General features: G+C 43.8%; 2 protein-coding genes across 4 annotated transcripts; one reads left to right on the plus strand and one right to left on the minus strand.

Moving 5' to 3' along the window:
- Positions 1-4,228: 4,228 nt before the first annotated feature.
- On the plus strand, positions 4,229-6,460 carry gtf3ab (general transcription factor IIIA, b). Its single transcript, XM_019273732.2, has 9 exons — positions 4,229-4,434; positions 4,562-4,656; positions 4,763-4,859; positions 4,947-5,035; positions 5,120-5,193; positions 5,269-5,349; positions 5,425-5,660; positions 6,060-6,113; positions 6,212-6,460. Exons 1-9 carry the CDS (start codon positions 4,321-4,323, stop codon positions 6,344-6,346), a joined length of 975 nt encoding a protein of 324 aa, XP_019129277.1. The 5' UTR covers positions 4,229-4,320; the 3' UTR covers positions 6,347-6,460.
- A 268-nt stretch (positions 6,461-6,728) lies between these two features.
- Positions 6,729-17,519, minus strand: lnx2a (ligand of numb-protein X 2a). Of its 3 annotated transcripts, XM_027274311.1 has the most exons (12): positions 17,306-17,519; positions 15,865-16,285; positions 14,418-14,976; positions 11,651-11,886; positions 11,429-11,566; positions 11,065-11,264; positions 10,022-10,435; positions 9,760-9,933; positions 9,434-9,611; positions 9,117-9,342; positions 8,723-8,881; positions 6,729-7,326 (listed from the first exon to the last, which is right to left on the minus strand). In XM_027274311.1, exons 3-12 carry the CDS (start codon positions 14,819-14,821, stop codon positions 7,191-7,193), a joined length of 2,265 nt encoding a protein of 754 aa, XP_027130112.1. In that variant the 5' UTR covers positions 14,822-14,976; positions 15,865-16,285; positions 17,306-17,519; the 3' UTR covers positions 6,729-7,190. The 3 variants fall into 3 exon arrangements, with proteins under 3 accessions (XP_027130112.1, XP_019129276.1, XP_010736754.2); XM_019273731.2 differs by lacking the exon at positions 15,865-16,285 and having other exon boundaries at positions 17,310-17,519; XM_010738452.3 differs by lacking the exon at positions 15,865-16,285.
- Between the last annotated feature and the right edge of the window lie 26 nt (positions 17,520-17,545).

The raw sequence follows: 17,545 nt of genomic DNA on the forward strand, positions 1-17,545 counted from the left end.
AGTGTGTGTGCGTGTGTGTGCGTGTTCTCACAGATACACTAGAGCGTCATGTGTGGCACTGACTCATGGAAGTTACTGATTGAAGGAACAAAAAGTAAACAGAGAAGGAAAGAGAGAGAGAGAGAGAGAGAAAGAGAGAAAGCAAGCGAGAGGGAGGAGGGCAGAAAAGACGAGGCTTGTGGATAAAAGCCACAGAGCACTATGAACTCCTTAATCACACACATTTGACACACACAGATTGAGTCTGTCAGCTCAGCATGCAGCCCGGAGCAGCCATATCGACCCGAGGTGTTACATATTAACCACACACACACACACACACACACAGTAGATAATTGGACATGGACACAGACAGGTTTGATCCAAAAGACATTGTGTGTATGTGTGTGTTTGTGTGTAAATGTTGCATGATATGAAATTTCACAGTTATCAGCCTTGTATCCTCACCTGGATCACACTTTTAAAGGATGGGTTACACAAATACACACATTTTCTCACACTTATCTAAAGCCACATAGATATTTTTTGGTCCCTGGTCCAGTGCTCAGGTTTTGAGATATCTGTCACTGAGTTTTCTGTCTCTAATGGAGATGAATGGGATTTAATTTGTGGTGCTCAAAGCAGCTGAAAATCTTCAACCGCAATATGATTTTTCAGAAAAAGTATCTTAGTTACGCTGGATAATCCTCAGTGTTACCTGTATTTTGAGTTATTGTCTCTTGAAGAAATAATCACAAAAAACTGTTGCCGGTCTTTAGATCAAGGTCATTAGATCAATTCCCCTCTCCACCTCTCTTTAGTGGTACTTGAAGGAATCTCTAAAATATTTATTATAGATGAAATAAATCCATTTAAAAACATAGAATACTATCAGCCTGATACATAGTCAGATTTGTCCATGTAGCACTCTGATAAATTACGAGTTAAAATGTGGTTAGACAGTAGACAGCAGAGGTAAAATGAATGTTTTAAAAACCCTAAAATTGTGACTCCAAACTGGAAATATTAGGAAGATAGGAATGAGAATATGAATCAGAAGAATCCATTTTCCACCATATAAGATGTGGTTCTTGATCTGGTTTGGTTCAGGACTCAACAACAGTCAAGAATAAATAATCATATTATGAATAAACCTGTCTCCTGAAAAATAAAGAGATTTTGCTGTTGCAATTGGAAAATAAATAAATAAAATATGTTAGAAATATCACAGTGTCAACATATTTAAAAAATGGTCCTGCGTTCAAAACAATATTTGTGTACAAGCAGTTTTATCAGTAAAATGTTCTTACATCAAAACTAAGAGTACACAATATACAGAATACAGACAGTGTGTTAAATAAATAACTAAATAAATATATGATAAATAACTTGATAACTGATTTATTTTATTAGGGTATATCAAAAAAATAGGTTTGATCTGACTTAGAAATATGGTACTTTTTACTTCACTGCATCAACATTTATTTTGTAGTGACCAAATATGTTCAATCTGACAATATAGTTACTAGTTAAGTTATTAAATTAAGATTTTTCGTACAAAATCTATGATGAGGTTATAATATATGGTGTATGGAAGCCCTAAACGGTCATACATTCATACATCTTATATTATTCTCTTGAAAACAAGTACATTTTTAATGACATAATTTCGTGAAAACAAAAGGACAGTTTAGTGTAATAAATAATTGCAGGAAACATCATTCAGTGTAACAATGTCGGAGGAGCAGGAGAATGATTTAATATACTAGACTATCCTTTTGTTTTCTCAGTCTTCAATTATCGCATTAATTATGGCATCATCAGAGGAAAACAAAGTTTTGTTATCTTGAGATCGCGAGAAAATTATAAACTTAACTCAGGATACACCATTTGTTCGTTATCACGAGGAAATAAAATGTATGACCATTTAGGACTTCCATACTGTGTATATTTTAAGCTCATCATAGATTTTGTATGGAAAATCTTAATGAAATAACTTGTAACTGACAGATTTTGTCCCTACAAAATAAAAAATGATGCAGTGAAGTAAAAAAACTGCCATATTTCTGAGTAAACTTCAAAAAAGAGAGAATGTATGAGATGTTTTTCTAACTAGGTGAATCAACTTTGTTCTCCTTATAACCCTCCAAGGCCTCACCATCCTTCATGTTTCCTACTTCTTGAAGAAAAAAGGCCTCCATTGGTCTTGAGAATAATATTTGTGACTGTGATGCAAGCATTGGGTGCGACAGTATATGTCCACATGATGTGAATGTGTGTGTTTGGGATAGGCCTGAAAGGTTTCACAAAGGCACAAGGAAATCCCACTGCAGGCCAAACAGAGTGCATGCTGTATCTCTTTGTGTGATAGGTGGGGTGATAGAGTCAGCGTGGTTATCAGAGGTGGGGGGGAAGGCATGGTCATATATGTGGATATTGGGCCAGCTGTATTGATCCTGGCCCTGACAGCAGAGGTGGAGGTGGTGGGGAGGGGGGACCGGATGAAAAGAGGTGGAGGCTGATAACGGTGTCAACTGACCCAGGCATGCTTACTTGAAGCGTGGGAGGGCAGTGAGTCAACGCCCAACAGGCTCTCAATAGGCCTTATTCACAAAAGTCAGTCAAAGGTTTCACATGGGAGCATGGCAATGGGCACAGAGGGTGATTTCTAATGTTTAGACAAGCAGATAGTGTTATTGGATTGTCAGTGTGATTTTTTTAGATATTTAAAGGGAGTCTATGTAACTTTTGGAAGACAAAACAGTGCTTACAAATGAAACATTTCATTCATAGACAAACAAACACACCCTTTAATTCAATAACCTCAGGGGTCTCGTGGCTACAGCCTTACTCGTGGTGGTATGACATTAGAAAAGTGTTAGAATTTAACTAACCTTTGGTATTTGAATTCCTGCTTTAATTAAATAGTAGTTTAAACATTTACACCGAATGTGACACATGAGACTTGTCGAGGAAATAGCACAGTCTTCCTGTGACAATTAGAAAATTTAATTAATAAATTATAAAAATGCACCCTAGCTCAATTTAATACCCCCTGGAGTTTTTTCTACAGCCTTGGTCTGATATGAACAGTATCTTATAGCTAATAGAGATATTGCTGAGTCACTATGCTATGTCTTCACCATTTGTCTTAGGATTTATTATTATCCCATATCTCACTGTTCGGCAACTGCTATCCACTGTATGGCAGTTTCAACATTGCTTTAATAAAATGGTAGTTTTAAGATTTACACCGGCTATGACACATGAAACTAAAAAGAAATAGTAGTATCTTATGGTGGCTAGAGATATTGCTGAGTCACTTTCTTATTTTCAGGATTCTTCACCACTTTATTTATTTATGTGTATGTTTTAGCATTTACTATTTGTCACAGCCACAGTGGCTACTGTTCAGCAGAAGTCAGTTTAGCTTCACTAACCTTTGGTGAACAGCGGCTACTTAGTGACACTGATATACTGTTGAGCTAAAATGAAGTCATAAAGTCAGTTTAGTGACTTGTCTGTTATAGGCCTGCAGCTATATTCGTTAAAATCTGATAACATTAGCAAACGTTGGCCTTTGGTATGTCAGACAAGACTGCCAAATTCAAAAGTTTTAAGAGTAACTATGTCTTTCAAAAGTGGCACAGTCAACCTTTAGAGGTTGATTCAGTTTCAGGTTGGTGTGTTACAAAGGATCTCACTGAAGACGAAGTTCTGACAACAATAAATCTCAGCTATCAGAAAGCAATATTGGAGGGTTGATAAGATTAAGATTAGAGCAGTAAACTCTGTGAGTGTGTATGTGATTAATGGAGACAGACAGTCGCCTCTCTCCCTGCTTGCACATTCCCCCTCCCGAGCAGATCAGCAGATAGGGACACATACTGAAAGGAGCCTGGGTGACATTTTTAAAGCCCCGAATCAATCAATGTGGAGGAAAGAGCCATGGACGTTTATAATGTTTGAGTATCAATAGGATCAACATTAAACTCAGGGGCCTAAATCATTCTCTACATGTTGGACCTGCGCAACAATCCTGCACAGCTGAGAGTAGGTAGCTGTTTAACATAGCCAATTAAGCAGTATGAGGTTTTCTAAGTGTATAAAAGTTTTTTAAAAATACATCTGTACAATTTGTTGTAGTGAAATGTTTGAATATTAAAAACATTATATATTTTTTCATTTAACACCCCCCTTTTTGCTCTGATTGGTATGTTCCAGTCAGATAAATGAGACACAGGTGAGCTGCTGGTTGCAGGTCAGTTATTGTCCTGCCCCTTTTGTTATTACTAGTTTTGTCTGTGACCACAACACCACATCTGACATCGCTCATCAAAGATGGGGGAGAGGTTGCAAAGTCAAAAGCGCTTTGTTTGCTCCTTTTTTGATTGTCAAGCTCAGTTCAGTAAATCATGGAAGCTAGAGGCTCATCTGTGCAAACACACAGGATTGGTAAGTGGCTCCTCCACAGAGCTAAAACAATGAGGAAAAGACCAAGTCGGCCCATCATAACAGTGTATATATCATGTGTTTGATTGTCTGGGATTATGTGTCAAATGTTTTCCCCTGTTAATCTCAGAAACCATTCTCATGTCAAAACTGTGACAAGAGCTTTTGCACTCGCTATCAGCTCACCAGGCATGAGCTCACTCACAGCGGGGAAAAACCACACAAGTAAGCTGTCTTTTTTTGTTGTTGTTTTTTTTAACTGGGAACGCGTAATCGCCATCAGTGTTTCTCAAGCATGCCTTTTTAAACTGTTACCTGCTCTGGTCTCCAGGTGTCTGGCTGATGGATGCTCCGAGGCCTTTGTCACAAACTCCAGCATGAAGAACCACATGGCTCGAGTTCACCAGCAGAAGGAGAAGCCATATCAAGTACAAAAATCTTGTTTCTGTTTTTAGATTTTTATGAAGCGATTGGGGGTTCACTGTGACTTGCTTTTACTCTTTGTTTCCTTTCAGTGTGACCATCAGGGCTGTGGAAAGGATTTCCACAAGAGGAACCAGCTGAAAGCCCACACATTCAAGCACCTACAGATTCTGCCATTTCAGTGAGCGGCTGCATATCTGATGCAAGTTGTTAACAGCTTGGCCATCTCAAATCTGAGTTTTCTTATTTATCTTTTTTGATGTAGTTGTTCTTTTAGTGGCTGCACAAGAGACTTTCCCACTCACGGAAAACTGAAGCATCATGAGAGAATGCATGCAGGTTGGTTTGTATTGATTAACTGTTGTGGTGTTTAAATTGGTGTGTTTAACCAAAAAACATGTCCCTCTGCTGCAGGTTATCCTTGTGAGAACGAAGGCTGTCTCTTTCATGGGAAAACATGGACCGAATACCTGAAGCACAGAAAAGAACATAAAAGTATGAATTGAATACTGGATGGCATCTTTGCTGCGTTGTAGAGCTGTTTTTATGTTTGTCTTCTTCTGCTCTCAGTCAAGATGCCATGCGGACAGTGCAAAAAGCTGTTTAACAACGCCTGGTTCTTGCACCAGCATGAGCTGCATGTCCACTCTGGGAAGGAGAAGAAGAAGCTGCCGTGCCCCAGAAAAGGCTGCGATAGACAGTTCGCTCGTCGCTTCAACTTGGAGAGTCACGTACTTGGAGACCATGAGGGCAAAAAGCCTTTTAGCTGTGCGTTTGCTGGCTGTGGGAAGAGCTTTGCCATGAAGGTAAACCTGCACTTGGTATCCAGTCATGTAGACGGTTTGGGTTTTTAACATGTCACTTCGGTGCAATCCCAATACAATGAAGTGACTCTAATTTTGTTTTGTGGCACTGAGTGAGGATAAGTTAATAGCAGCAGAAGCAACATATCCAAAATGCTATAGATAATCTAGACCTTGCTGTATGGATTTCTTAACCATTAAAAAATGGTTAATGGTGGATTATCTTGACATTATGGGGACAAATGTTCCATGTGTGAAATTTTCAAATGTATTTCACTGTTTTGAGCACTTTGGTGTCTGACAGTTCAGAAATCAAACCATGTTTGAGGGGGGTGGATTATGGGTGACTTCAGCTGCTGATACAGTGTAGTTTCCGTTTTTAACTGGTCTCATTGTTATCAGGAAAGCCTGTGGCGACACGGAGTGGTGCATGACCCAGCAAAGAAAAAACAGAAGGTATGAATGTGTCCTTGTCTCTCCTCTTCTGCTTTTCATACAGGGAAATATAGTCTCCTCCATCTTGTCCTTGCATTACGTTTTTGTCCCCTTTCCAGAAACTGCGTCCTAAAAAGAATCAGCCCTGGCGTCTGGCACAGAGGGTCAGACTGGCAGCTGCAGCCAATCAGGCGGAGACCAACAAGCTTGCTGCGAAGCTGCAAAAGACCACTTTAAAGGAGAACAAATCTTGAGGCCACGTTATAAAATGTCTGTTAATTCATGGTGAAATGAAATCACGTAAAGTTTCTGTTTGAATAATTTTGTTTATGTAAATCTAAAATAAAAGCCTCATTAATGCAGCACTATACGAGCCTGTCGCGCGCTTCTTGCCCACGTTCGCAAAGTGGAAAAGCACGCCGTAGAGCCATTACTCCTCCTAAAGGAAATGTTTATTAACAAACAGAACACACATTCACACACATGTATAAAACTCCAGCTGATGGGACAGCTGGTTGTCATGGTGATGAGGCCTAAGGGCAGCTGAGCCCCCAGGGTGCGGCAGGTTTTTCTAATAAGGCCTGAGGCTTATTCAGCTGGATACAGCGCTGGTGGTGCAGAAATTTTTTTTTTTTTGTGATTACAGGACATTATCCTAGATGACAAGAGAATCACAAGCTACTTTATTTGTATTTGAATTTTCTATCTCTACCTGCAACGATGCATCCACCTGAATACAGCCCTGGATTCTACAACTGCCTGGTGAGGTGAATACAGCACAGATCGCCTGTTAACAGTTGCAGTACCATTTCTCCCTGCAGGAGTGAAGACAACATGACCATATGATCTCAGCGGTGTGTTTGTGAGTGCAGTCTGTCGAGTGACGTGGCACGATCTGGATCAGTTCCCACCTGGTCAGGACAAGCTTGGTCCTGCTGGGTCTACTACAGTTCTGAATGCTTTTGGTCCTGGATTAAGCCCGGTATGGAGCGATGTACAGTAGCGTGTACCAGTTCACTTTGGCCAAGGTTGTTCCCAATATAGAACATTCTAAGGTGGACTCGGCATGGTGCGCAGCCTGCTTATGATCTGGCCCAGCTATATCAGGCTTCCAGGCCAGGAGACCACAGTAAGCGCCACCCGACTGCGCTGCTCCTTCAGCATAGGCACCAGTGCTGAGTGGCTCATTCCTGCTGTCGACAGGCCGTTGACTGCCACAATCATGTCACCACACCTAGGGAGACAGAAAGAGACAAGTCAGCACGGATCATAAACAGGACCTGACGTGCCATTCATAGAGCTCAATATTGTGGAGCGTCACATGAAGGCAATGGCTTACATAGTGTGAAATACAGTTTTTCAGCAAAATACTGAGCATCTTTTCTGTTAACCGGATAAAACAAGCTATCTGAAGATATCACCTTGGTTTAAGGGAACTCGTGATGAATATTTCACTATTTTCTGACATTTTATAGACCAGGAATTTATTCAATTAATCAAGGAAATAATCAGCAAACGAATCAATAATGACAACAACTGTTAGTTGCAGCCCTTAAACCACAAATGCAGTTCTGTCAATACTTTCCAACTTTCTGACCCCTCTCCCTGGCTCTCAGCCCAGAGTCCATTCATCACTACTAAAGACCTAAATCTTGGTGAAAAAAAAGTAAATGAAAACAAATGGCATTAGTTTTTAAAAGGTTTGTAATTTTCTTCAAAAGCTGGGAGCTATATAGTTTTAGAAAACCACAAACAAATGTGGATTAATACACATTTGGTCCTCTGGGAGGTATTTACAGCAGCAGGATGGTGTATGTAGGACTGAGTCAAATAAACTACAGTGGTCATGTTCATCATAATGAAGGAAAATGTGTGATTCTGATATGTTTTTAAGAGTTTTTGGATGACGATTGAGCTCTGTGGCTCAGAGGATTATCAAGCTTTGGCTACAAAGACACCACTTATTGACAGGATCAATGTATTGTTGGTTTTGTTGGCATTAGAGTATCGATAGTCATATCCATTCAAATTATTTTTACTGCAGGAACAGAAAAAGGAAGACCCAGGGGAGAAAATTCTAGTTCGATTTTGAAATGTTCTGAAACTTTCACATTAATTGAATCCCCCAGAGGGCAGAGGTGCCCATGTACTAAATGTTCCACCTCTACTATTAAACTCCAAAACAGGATTTACCATCATCTTTTAAAAACTACAACACATGTCGGTCTTTCTGACTACTAGCATATCAGAAAACATCAATAGAAAACTGACAAAATATGATAAACATGTGCTATATGTTATTTAAAGGTGTACAGTTCATATCGTGTGTACAAAGCTGAGGTTTATTGGTAGCTGTTTGCATTATGACAGCAGATAAGACACTGACGACACAGCAAAAAAGGCCACATCTGTTAACTTCAGTATAAAAATTTAGAGGAATACAAGTGGAATAGGGAGGAAGGTTGTTTGTTGTTTTGTTTTTTTCCCTTTTGTAATGCACCCTGTACTTGTGGCCCATCATCACGCCACTCTTATCAATCATCAACTTGTGGTCACAGTTTATATCTATCATTATATCACTGCTGACATAAGCCACATGTGAGTCACGTGAAGAGCAGCAGATCACTCACTTGAGACGGCCGTCATAATACGCAGGTGTGCCGAGGACGATGGTCTTGATGAAGAAAGCCTGGTTGCCATGGGTTTCCTCGTATCCACCAACGATGCTGAAGCCCCAGCTGCCCGGGTGGCTCCTACGCAGTACAATCTCATGACTACTGTGCAGGTAGCTGCAAGCAAAGAACAGAGAGTGGAGTGATGAGGGGCTGGACAGATAGTACAGATTGATGGCATCTTGCAAGGAGATGCAGATGTATTTCAACTAAATCCACCAAATTGTCAGACATGACAGACATTAAAATACAGAGTGCTCTACATCACAAAAGTGCCTTTTAATCCAGGAATATGCTATATTTGAATACAAACATTTGCCTCCATCATCCTCCGTCTCCTCTGTGTGCTCACCTGGGTAATCCCAGCCACATGACCCACGAGGGTGACCAGTTGGCATCAAAGTCACTGTCGTGCGTGTGAGGCAGCAGCTCGTCGTGGTCGTGCTCTTCCACCATGCTGACCTCCAGCACCCGCAGCTGGACCGAGGGCGAGGCAGCGCTGGCCTTGAGGGTGCCCACAGCCTCGCCGTGGCTCAGGTACGTTAAGTCCTGCCCGTTGATGCTGAGCAGGACGTCACCTGAAGGAGAGTGGAAGAAGGAGACAGCGTTGTTTCTGGTGTAATATTTTTAACGTTGCTGAGTTTGATCATTTCTGCCGGGAGCGCTGACCTCGTTTGATTCGTCCATCCCTCGACAAGCAGCCATGTGGTTGGACGCTGGTCACAAAGATTGGCAGCTCCCCGCTCTTGCTGCCCCGCCCTCCTGCAACAGTCATGCCCAGAGACTCGAGGGGTTCCTTCTTCACAGTGATGTGTTTTTCCTTACAGGACACACACTGCGAGAGGTCCTGGGGTATAATCACACACAAATACGATTAAAACAATGACTCCTGATCACACTGCGTCATTAACTACGATGCTCTGATGTAAGGATGAATGTTAAAATGCAAACACGTGCATGTTGGTGATGAAGAAACAAAAATAAAATCAGCTCACTCTGTGAGTGCTGGTGCGGGAGAGGTGTATGGGCACAGGACTCGGGGTAGAGCTGTGGTTAGGCAGGAAGTGATCAAGGCAGTAGAGGTCTCTGGTGGAGCTTGATTTTGGCGGTGGAGGTGGAGTTGGTTTGCTGGGTCGGCCAATCATCAGGTGGACTCGCTCTCCACTAGCCTAGGAAGACAGAGTCAGTGTTTTAAGACTTTTGTTCCCTTCACTTACATTTCCTTTTCTGGTGTTGATGTCTTTAAGAAATCCTCACCTGTATGATCTGCGCAGCCTGCTCCGGCGTGCCGTGACGTAGGTCCTGTTCGTTGACTGCCAGTACTCTGTCGTTACTCCGCAGCCTGCCATCCTTCGCCGCGAGGCCTCCCTCCAACAGATCCAACACAAACACTCCTGACTCATCCGTTCGCCGCACCAGCTTGATACCGAGCTGCTCTGTTGAGTCCCGCTTGTGCAGGGTGATTCTCAGTGTGGCTGGGCTGGACGGGGTGCCCTCAGGGGTGGAGCAGGGCGCATGGGGCACAGCTGGGGTGGAGGAGGAAGAGGAAGGAGGCGCTCGGGAGGCACAACGACGCTCCCTGAGCACGGTCAGCTGCAAAGTGGTGCAGGGGCGAGCCAGTGTAGAGCGGGCAAAACTGTGAGGGACGTTACTGATGTCCACATTGTTCACCTTGGGAATAAGATATCAAAGGAAACTGACATCAGTAACTGATTTTTACAAGCTGTAAACACAACACTGACATTCAAACACCTTAAAAACTGATACCCAACAGACATGGACCAACATTAGCATTCACCGACAAATGTAAGTCCAACATTCATTCTGCTCTTTCGCTGCTAAAAAGCAGAGCGCTCTACAACTTTCACCAACTAGTCACTAACTTTGTCTTCTATTAGTGCTGGGCAGGTAGTGTATTGCGGGTTTATTTGGGCTGTTCTGCTAAAAACAGCAGCGGCTAGAAAATAGGTTGATGAAAGGGGTGAGAGTGAACTAGAACAGTAAAGTTGTGGGCCTTAAAAACCAAACAATGCTAAAAATGCTCCTTAGAGTTGAGGGGAACTGCAGAACAGAACTGGGTGTATTTGACACTGTGAGCGAGGTACAGGAAAGATAATTCTTGAACGGTGCTTAATCTTTAAAAAGGGATTAAATTACTCATATAATATACCATTATACAACACTACAAACTGATACTACAATAATGGCTACTATCAACATGAATCTTTGATAAAATCAAGTCCTTGTTCAACAAATCTTTGCTGAGAACTATAACTGAATATGACCAAAACGGCTTTCACCTGTAAGATCTGATCCCCGGCCAGCAGCCTCCCGTCTCGTGCGATGACCCCGTCTCTGTACACTTCCTGTATCACGATGTTGATGAGAGGCGTCTCGTTTCCGCCGACGACGCTGATGCCCAGCTCGACGTACGGGTTCGCCCGGTGGACCTCTATGGCAGTTATCTCTCCTTCAGGAAGCGAGGGCAACTTCACACAACCTTAATGGACGCACAAATCACATTACACATTTCCCACATCCTCCAAACCTTTGATGCTGCCTGAATGTGATTATCCCGTCGTCTAACGTTACAACTGAAAGAAAGAAACGCTGCAACGTTTCATCTCAGATTTCTGCTCAGTAGCGTGGAGGAAGTGATGATACCTTCTTCAGCAGAGAGAGGTGGAGACTCAGGACAATCCCAGCCAGAGGAAGTGGAGCTGACAGAGCGGAGGAGGTGGATGCAAGGATTACTGAGGGGGCGCTTCACTCTGGGGACCACACACTCTAACCCAACCACACCTGAAGACATGAAGACATGATGTCTCAATCGAAACTGTACTGACTTCACTGACAATCTAAATCTTTTCACTTTGGACCACTCACTGTCTTCCTCCGTGCTCTCCTCAAAGGCAGGGTTGTCGAGGCCGGCGTCATCTGTCCACATGGGCCCATTGCCGCTGGTGTTATTAGATCCCGAGGGTGGAGAGGGTGTGCGGTCCCTCAGGTCTGTCTGTGGGGAGCCGGGCGACCTGGGAGGGCTGGTCACCATCGCTCGCTCGTCCCCGTTATCACACCTCGGACCATCCACGCTCGTCTGCTGACACCGCGTCCCGGGACACCTTTCACCAAGCAACAGGCGTCAGTTTGTTAGTCCATCTGACGTGTAAAGAAAATCAGGTCCAGCATCAGTTGATTTATGATGCAAACTACCATCAGGGAAAGTCTCTTTTTGTTCGTCCCCTTCTTAAAAGAAGTCCACAATGACTCTTCAATGTTTGCTTGTTTTGACCAAGCAACAGTCTAAAACATAAAGATATTCAGTTTACAACAACGTAATCCAGCAAATACTCACACTTTATCAGCTGCAACCAGTAAAACTTCAGCATGTTTGCTTTTAAATGACTTCAATGATAATGGACATGGAAATGGATAATCAGTCCCAAAAAAAGGTTCATCCACTCTTTCCATCAAACTAAACACAGATCCAGCAGAGACGAATTCATCAAGCCTGTCCCACAAATAGAAACCCTTCACTGAAAAACAATTAAGACTAAACACAGACAGACAGACTCAAGGGATCAATGTGGTCTCATCATTAATTGAGTCTGAAGTATTTACCGTAAGTGGAAGCTACAGCACAGTATGAGCCGGTTGAATTATTTAAACGCTCCTGGCCTTCCTCCGAAGAAAAACACGACAGTGGAAAACAGATATTGCCGTCCCACGATTCTTTGCTCTTGCAATATTCAAGATAGAAAACAGTGTTGTAACACTGCGTGGCCTAACTTTACTCTCACCTAAGCTAATGTATGAATTTGAGTTGAAGGACAGTGAAAGTACCTCAGTTCTCACACACCATCAGTAATAAGATCAACCAGCCCACCTTAACCACCCTGGAACACCGTGGCCTGACACTCTCGCCTTTTAATCTAATGTCCAGTGATCCCTAATCTTCAACATAAACTATGTCGACTGACAAAGTCGCACAGCGATAGCAGCAGACTCTTGGCTCCAGTTGCTATCTTACCTAAGTCTGCAGGGTAGGGGAGCAGTGAAACTCACGTGGGCTCGAGGTTTAATCTTTACTAAAGAATGTCACGTTAGTCCTCGCAGTGACCTCGTTTGATCTGTCTTAAACCATCTTTCCTTGTCTTCTCGACACGGCATGATGTGTGAGATGCTTGTCATTAAATGAAATGCCTGAACAAGGAGACTGTTGACAGTAAGTTTAAATGGGCTGCAGCTATGAAATCCTGATGCTTAGGAGACGGTTACCATTATCCTGTAACTTGTAGCTAGAGGGGCCATCATTCAGCATACAGTCTCACTTTAAGGACATGAAATCGACAGTCTAAGTCGAGAATCTCTGATGAAAACAGCTGAAAATCTTCTCACAGCTTGTTAGTCTGAGCTTGTTAAGGGGAATCTTCTCGACTTATCTGAGGCGTTAGGTGGTAACTGGATATCCAGTCAATAAGCAGGTGTAACAACACCGATGGATGGCGCCTTAGCAATAGCCGGCATCTTAAAAAACGAGTCTGCAACCAAAACCCTTCAACCACAGTTATATTTTTATAAATTCACAGCAAGTTCTGACCACAAGATTTGTACCAAGCATGATAAAAATCACTATATGCTGTGTAGATTATCAAAACAATGCTACATTTACACTATCTCCATTAATGTAAGAGCAACAACAACCTAATGTGGGTTCCCTACGGTGACAAATACACACACACACACACACATTTGTGCATTTCAGTGCAAAACAGTGCAACAGAGAAAGCAAGAAAGAAGTTAAGTTTAGGAGGCAGAGAGAAGAAAAGACAGGTGAGATAAAGGTGCCATCCCAAGTCACGCCGACCTCACAACCTCACGTCCCACCGCGTTTGACTCACCACAGGCCTGGGTTGCCTTTGGCTGTTTCACAGAAGAAATGGTTGAAAAGGTCTCTGGTGTTGAAGTTGCTCAGCATGATTGCAGAATGAGAACATGGAGCTCCTGGTCACTCAACTCATGACTGCGGTAGGGAACCACTAATCCTCTGTCACATGACCTACAGCCCAATAATCCCCTCAGGGTCTCACAGCACCTGGCCCAAATGGGCCAAAAGCCAGAGTGTGTGGACGGGCGGAAGCCCCTGAAGGTTAAAGATGACGGGTAAGTCTGGACTCAGACCTCTAAAGGTTCCTGCTTAAAATGAGCCAGTCATGAGGATGGATGGAGTATGAATGAATACAGTTTTTAAAGTTATATAAGGTAACTATAGCTACAACTAACAGTTCTTTTCATAATCGATTCATCTGTCAATCCTCCATTATTAGATGTTCAGAACCCAAAAGTATTATCATGTTATTACTACCATAGAAGGCTCCATAAACCAGTAAATAATCACTCCTTAGAAGCTAAAACCAATGAGATGTTGGCATTTTTGCTTTTACTTGAAGAGTAATCATTCTGGAAACAGGGTTGGACTCATTTTCTGTTAATCGACTAATCGATTAACTGTCAACTTGTAACTATCTGGTGTCTTTGTTCGTGATCTGACTGGCTCCAATACAGCCACCATAAAGCTTCATTACCTGCTTATCAGATCTTGGTGGTTGAGTTTGATCTGTGAATATGTTAGCGCTCATCAAAGTTTTATTACCTGTGTTTGAGGTGTGCCTCCAGGTCACATCGCGGCATGCTGAGGGAGCAGACTGGGGTCAAAGGGCAGGACACGGACAGCTTGTCCAGCAGCTTGTGCACCAGTATGCTGGATCTGCGGCAGGCCTGGAGCTGCAACCGTGTCCTGTCTAGCGGGCAGAAGTCCCTCTCCTGGAGGAAACTACGCAGGCAGCGGGCGCAGAAGGTGTGCCCGCACGGAGTGTCGAGTGGCTGCACCAGCGGCTGCAGGCAGATGTGGCACACCAGGTCGTCATCCACATCCAGACGGTAGTTATAGAGGTGGTTCTCCCAGCTGCGGTGGATCTGGCCACACTCAGGACACAGAGCCTCCAAGACTGGCTCCACTGGTCCCGCTAGACCCACCTCACTGCCTGGACTGCCCATCTCTGCTTCTTTGACGCAACTCAGCTTTGGCACAAATGACTCCAGTGGGTCAGCAGTGTTGGGAAGGGGCACACACACTCCTATCCCATAAGCTTCACAAGATGAATAGGTTGCAGAGAGGACAGATGCCCCCCAGTGGCTGATGGCACATCACCCTGCGGGGTCAGAGGTCAAAGCAAGGGGGTTAAACAGCTGTTTTATAAAGACAACAAGTGTCTGATTATGTGCTCGTGCATTTGTTCATGTGGCAAATGCATTGTGCACGTGTAACCACGTGTCAGCATGAGATCGAGAGTGGCACTGTGTGTGTATGTGTGTGTGTGTGTGTGTGTGTGTGTCAGTGAGTGTGCTGAGATTATGTATTGCCGCTCCTGTCCACTAATCTGACAGTATAATCTCTCTTTTGCTCTCGCCCGCTGCAATCTTCCAATTCCACAGAGAGGGAATTATCTGGGATTGAGGCAGAGAGAGGACACAGATCAGAGGAAGTGGGATTGGGAGAGCAACAGAGGAGAGGAGAGAGCGTGTGTGTGTGTGTGTGTGTGTGCGGGGGGGTAGTACCAGCGAGAGGTAGAAAGGAGCAGGGACAGAGCGAGAAAGAAGAAAGGGAGATAAGAAGAGGGGTGAAAGAGATTAAAGGGATGGAAAAAATCTAAAAGAGACAGAAAATGAGAAAAGAAGATGAGACAAGAGAGAGGATGGGTGATGGACGAGGCTCTGAAAGGCAGAAAATAGTAGGAATTCTTTAAACATCCCCCATAGCCAACTTGTTATTTCTGGTTCAGGCCATGTACAGTAGATGCACTCAGTCTCCTCTGCAAGAGAAAGAGAACATGCCTAAAGCAAAGTCTTGAAATACAGCACTCCACTGAGGAGAGCGCGCGTCCCCAGAGTTAACGCACTGCATGTGCACCGATCATTTCCACAGTGTTTCACATCCAAAGCCGCGCAGACCTTCAGACTCCAACGGGGCCCGATGCTATCAGCGGACAGCAGAGGGCGTGCCTCAGCACACAGCAGGCCAGCCAAGACACAGTGACTACCTGCCTCTGTTCCAGCGGGGGTCTGCTCCTGTCTCCATGACGACCTGGAGCCTGTTCTGTTCAGTGGGGCTTGACATTCAGAGTGTAGCCGGAGAAGGATGCAGAGGAGCCACACAACAGATGCACTTCTCTCAGCAGGATGCTCTGCTCCTCCCCGGTACAGCCTGAAAGCTTGTCAGACGATGATGAGAGCCCCCTTGGATCGTTTTTTGCTGCTTTTTTCGTCTCGTCTCCGTGGCTACCCATTTCTGTGACAACCTGTCTCTCCTGTCTCCTTGGCTACCGGACCGGTAGTTACTTATTTCAGCCTCCTTTAAGTACGTGCTCCTGTCTGTGTGTGACTGGCTGCTTCTGTCTCTATCCCGCAGCTGGACATGAATTAATCATGAGGACACAAGGCTTCTCTGTTCCTATAACAAAGCTGTGACATCACCACATCACACACACACACACACACACACATACGGACTTGTAGATACGCAAGCATAAGTCTACACAAAAACACACACATCAGGCACAAGCGCTTTTTAAGGTACCAGATCCTGCGAATAGTCTTTATCAATAAGTAAAGTCTTCAGGATTGCACTGTGCCCTGGCCACGAAAAGCACTTAAAACAAAATCTATTTTAAACACAGCTGTAGCAACACACTCCTTTACACAAGTCATATGAAGACTGGCAAATGCTTGTGAAATATCTGTCTTTCAGTGTGTGTGTGTGTGTGTGTGAGAGAGAGAGAGTCCAAGGCCATGCTGTTATTGTCATTGCACTGCTTTCTATATTAATAAATAACAGTCTTGGCCCTGCACCTGTCTCTGCTCTGCTTTTTATTGTTATTTTTTTTGTTTTTTTAGAGATGACAGTCTATCCATACAACACAGGACAACCCATGAGCAAACCTCGCCTGCAGGAATGACATTTTACAACTAAGATGAGATGATGTTTTAGGCCACAGATTTAAAAATCTCAGGTCCTGTTCGGCTTAGCCTACATTTTCATAAACCTCTATCTCGGTCTCTTATCTTGAAAAAAAAAAAAAAAAAAAAAACAGAAAGGCTGATAGCCACTTGCAAGAAAAGGCCTGATGCTGCTCTGCTGTTGCAATAGACTAGTCTTTTCCACAACAGTCAGACATGCAATGATAACAACAAAACCTGACACTGATGCATCTGTAAATTCCTGTCATTCTTCTCGCTGTCATGGTTCTTATTTACCTTGGCAACGCACCAATTGAAGTGTCATGATCTAAAAGCAACCCGAGCACGTTTGATTAGACAGGATCATTTTTTTAATCATTGCCCCCCCATCTGTCTGACTCCATCCCACCCTCCACAAACGGAAAAGCTAGGACAGATGAAGCGACAATGGCAATATCAATGCAAAGCCAGCCACACACTGACACCGTTCATGCAGCCACTGATTAGATGCAGATGTAATATTACCTACTTCGGCTGCTCCTCCGTGCCGTGCCGTGCCGTGCCGTGCACTCCGGCCCCAAAAAGGGGGGATGATTATTAGCCCGCGGGACCTCAATCACGCATTCACCGCAACGGCCCGTTCCGCAAAACCCGCACGAAAACGCCCCCGTGCCTTTGGCGGCGCTGATCCCGCCCACTGCTGTCCGTCAACGGGGCTGGGCGGGGCCAGCGGCTGTCAATCAGCAGCAGAACCAGGGGTGGCGT

Source organism: Larimichthys crocea, chromosome XXIII (assembly GCF_000972845.2).
Source record: "Larimichthys crocea isolate SSNF chromosome XXIII, L_crocea_2.0, whole genome shotgun sequence".
Lineage (NCBI taxonomy): Eukaryota > Metazoa > Chordata > Actinopteri > Sciaenidae > Larimichthys > Larimichthys crocea.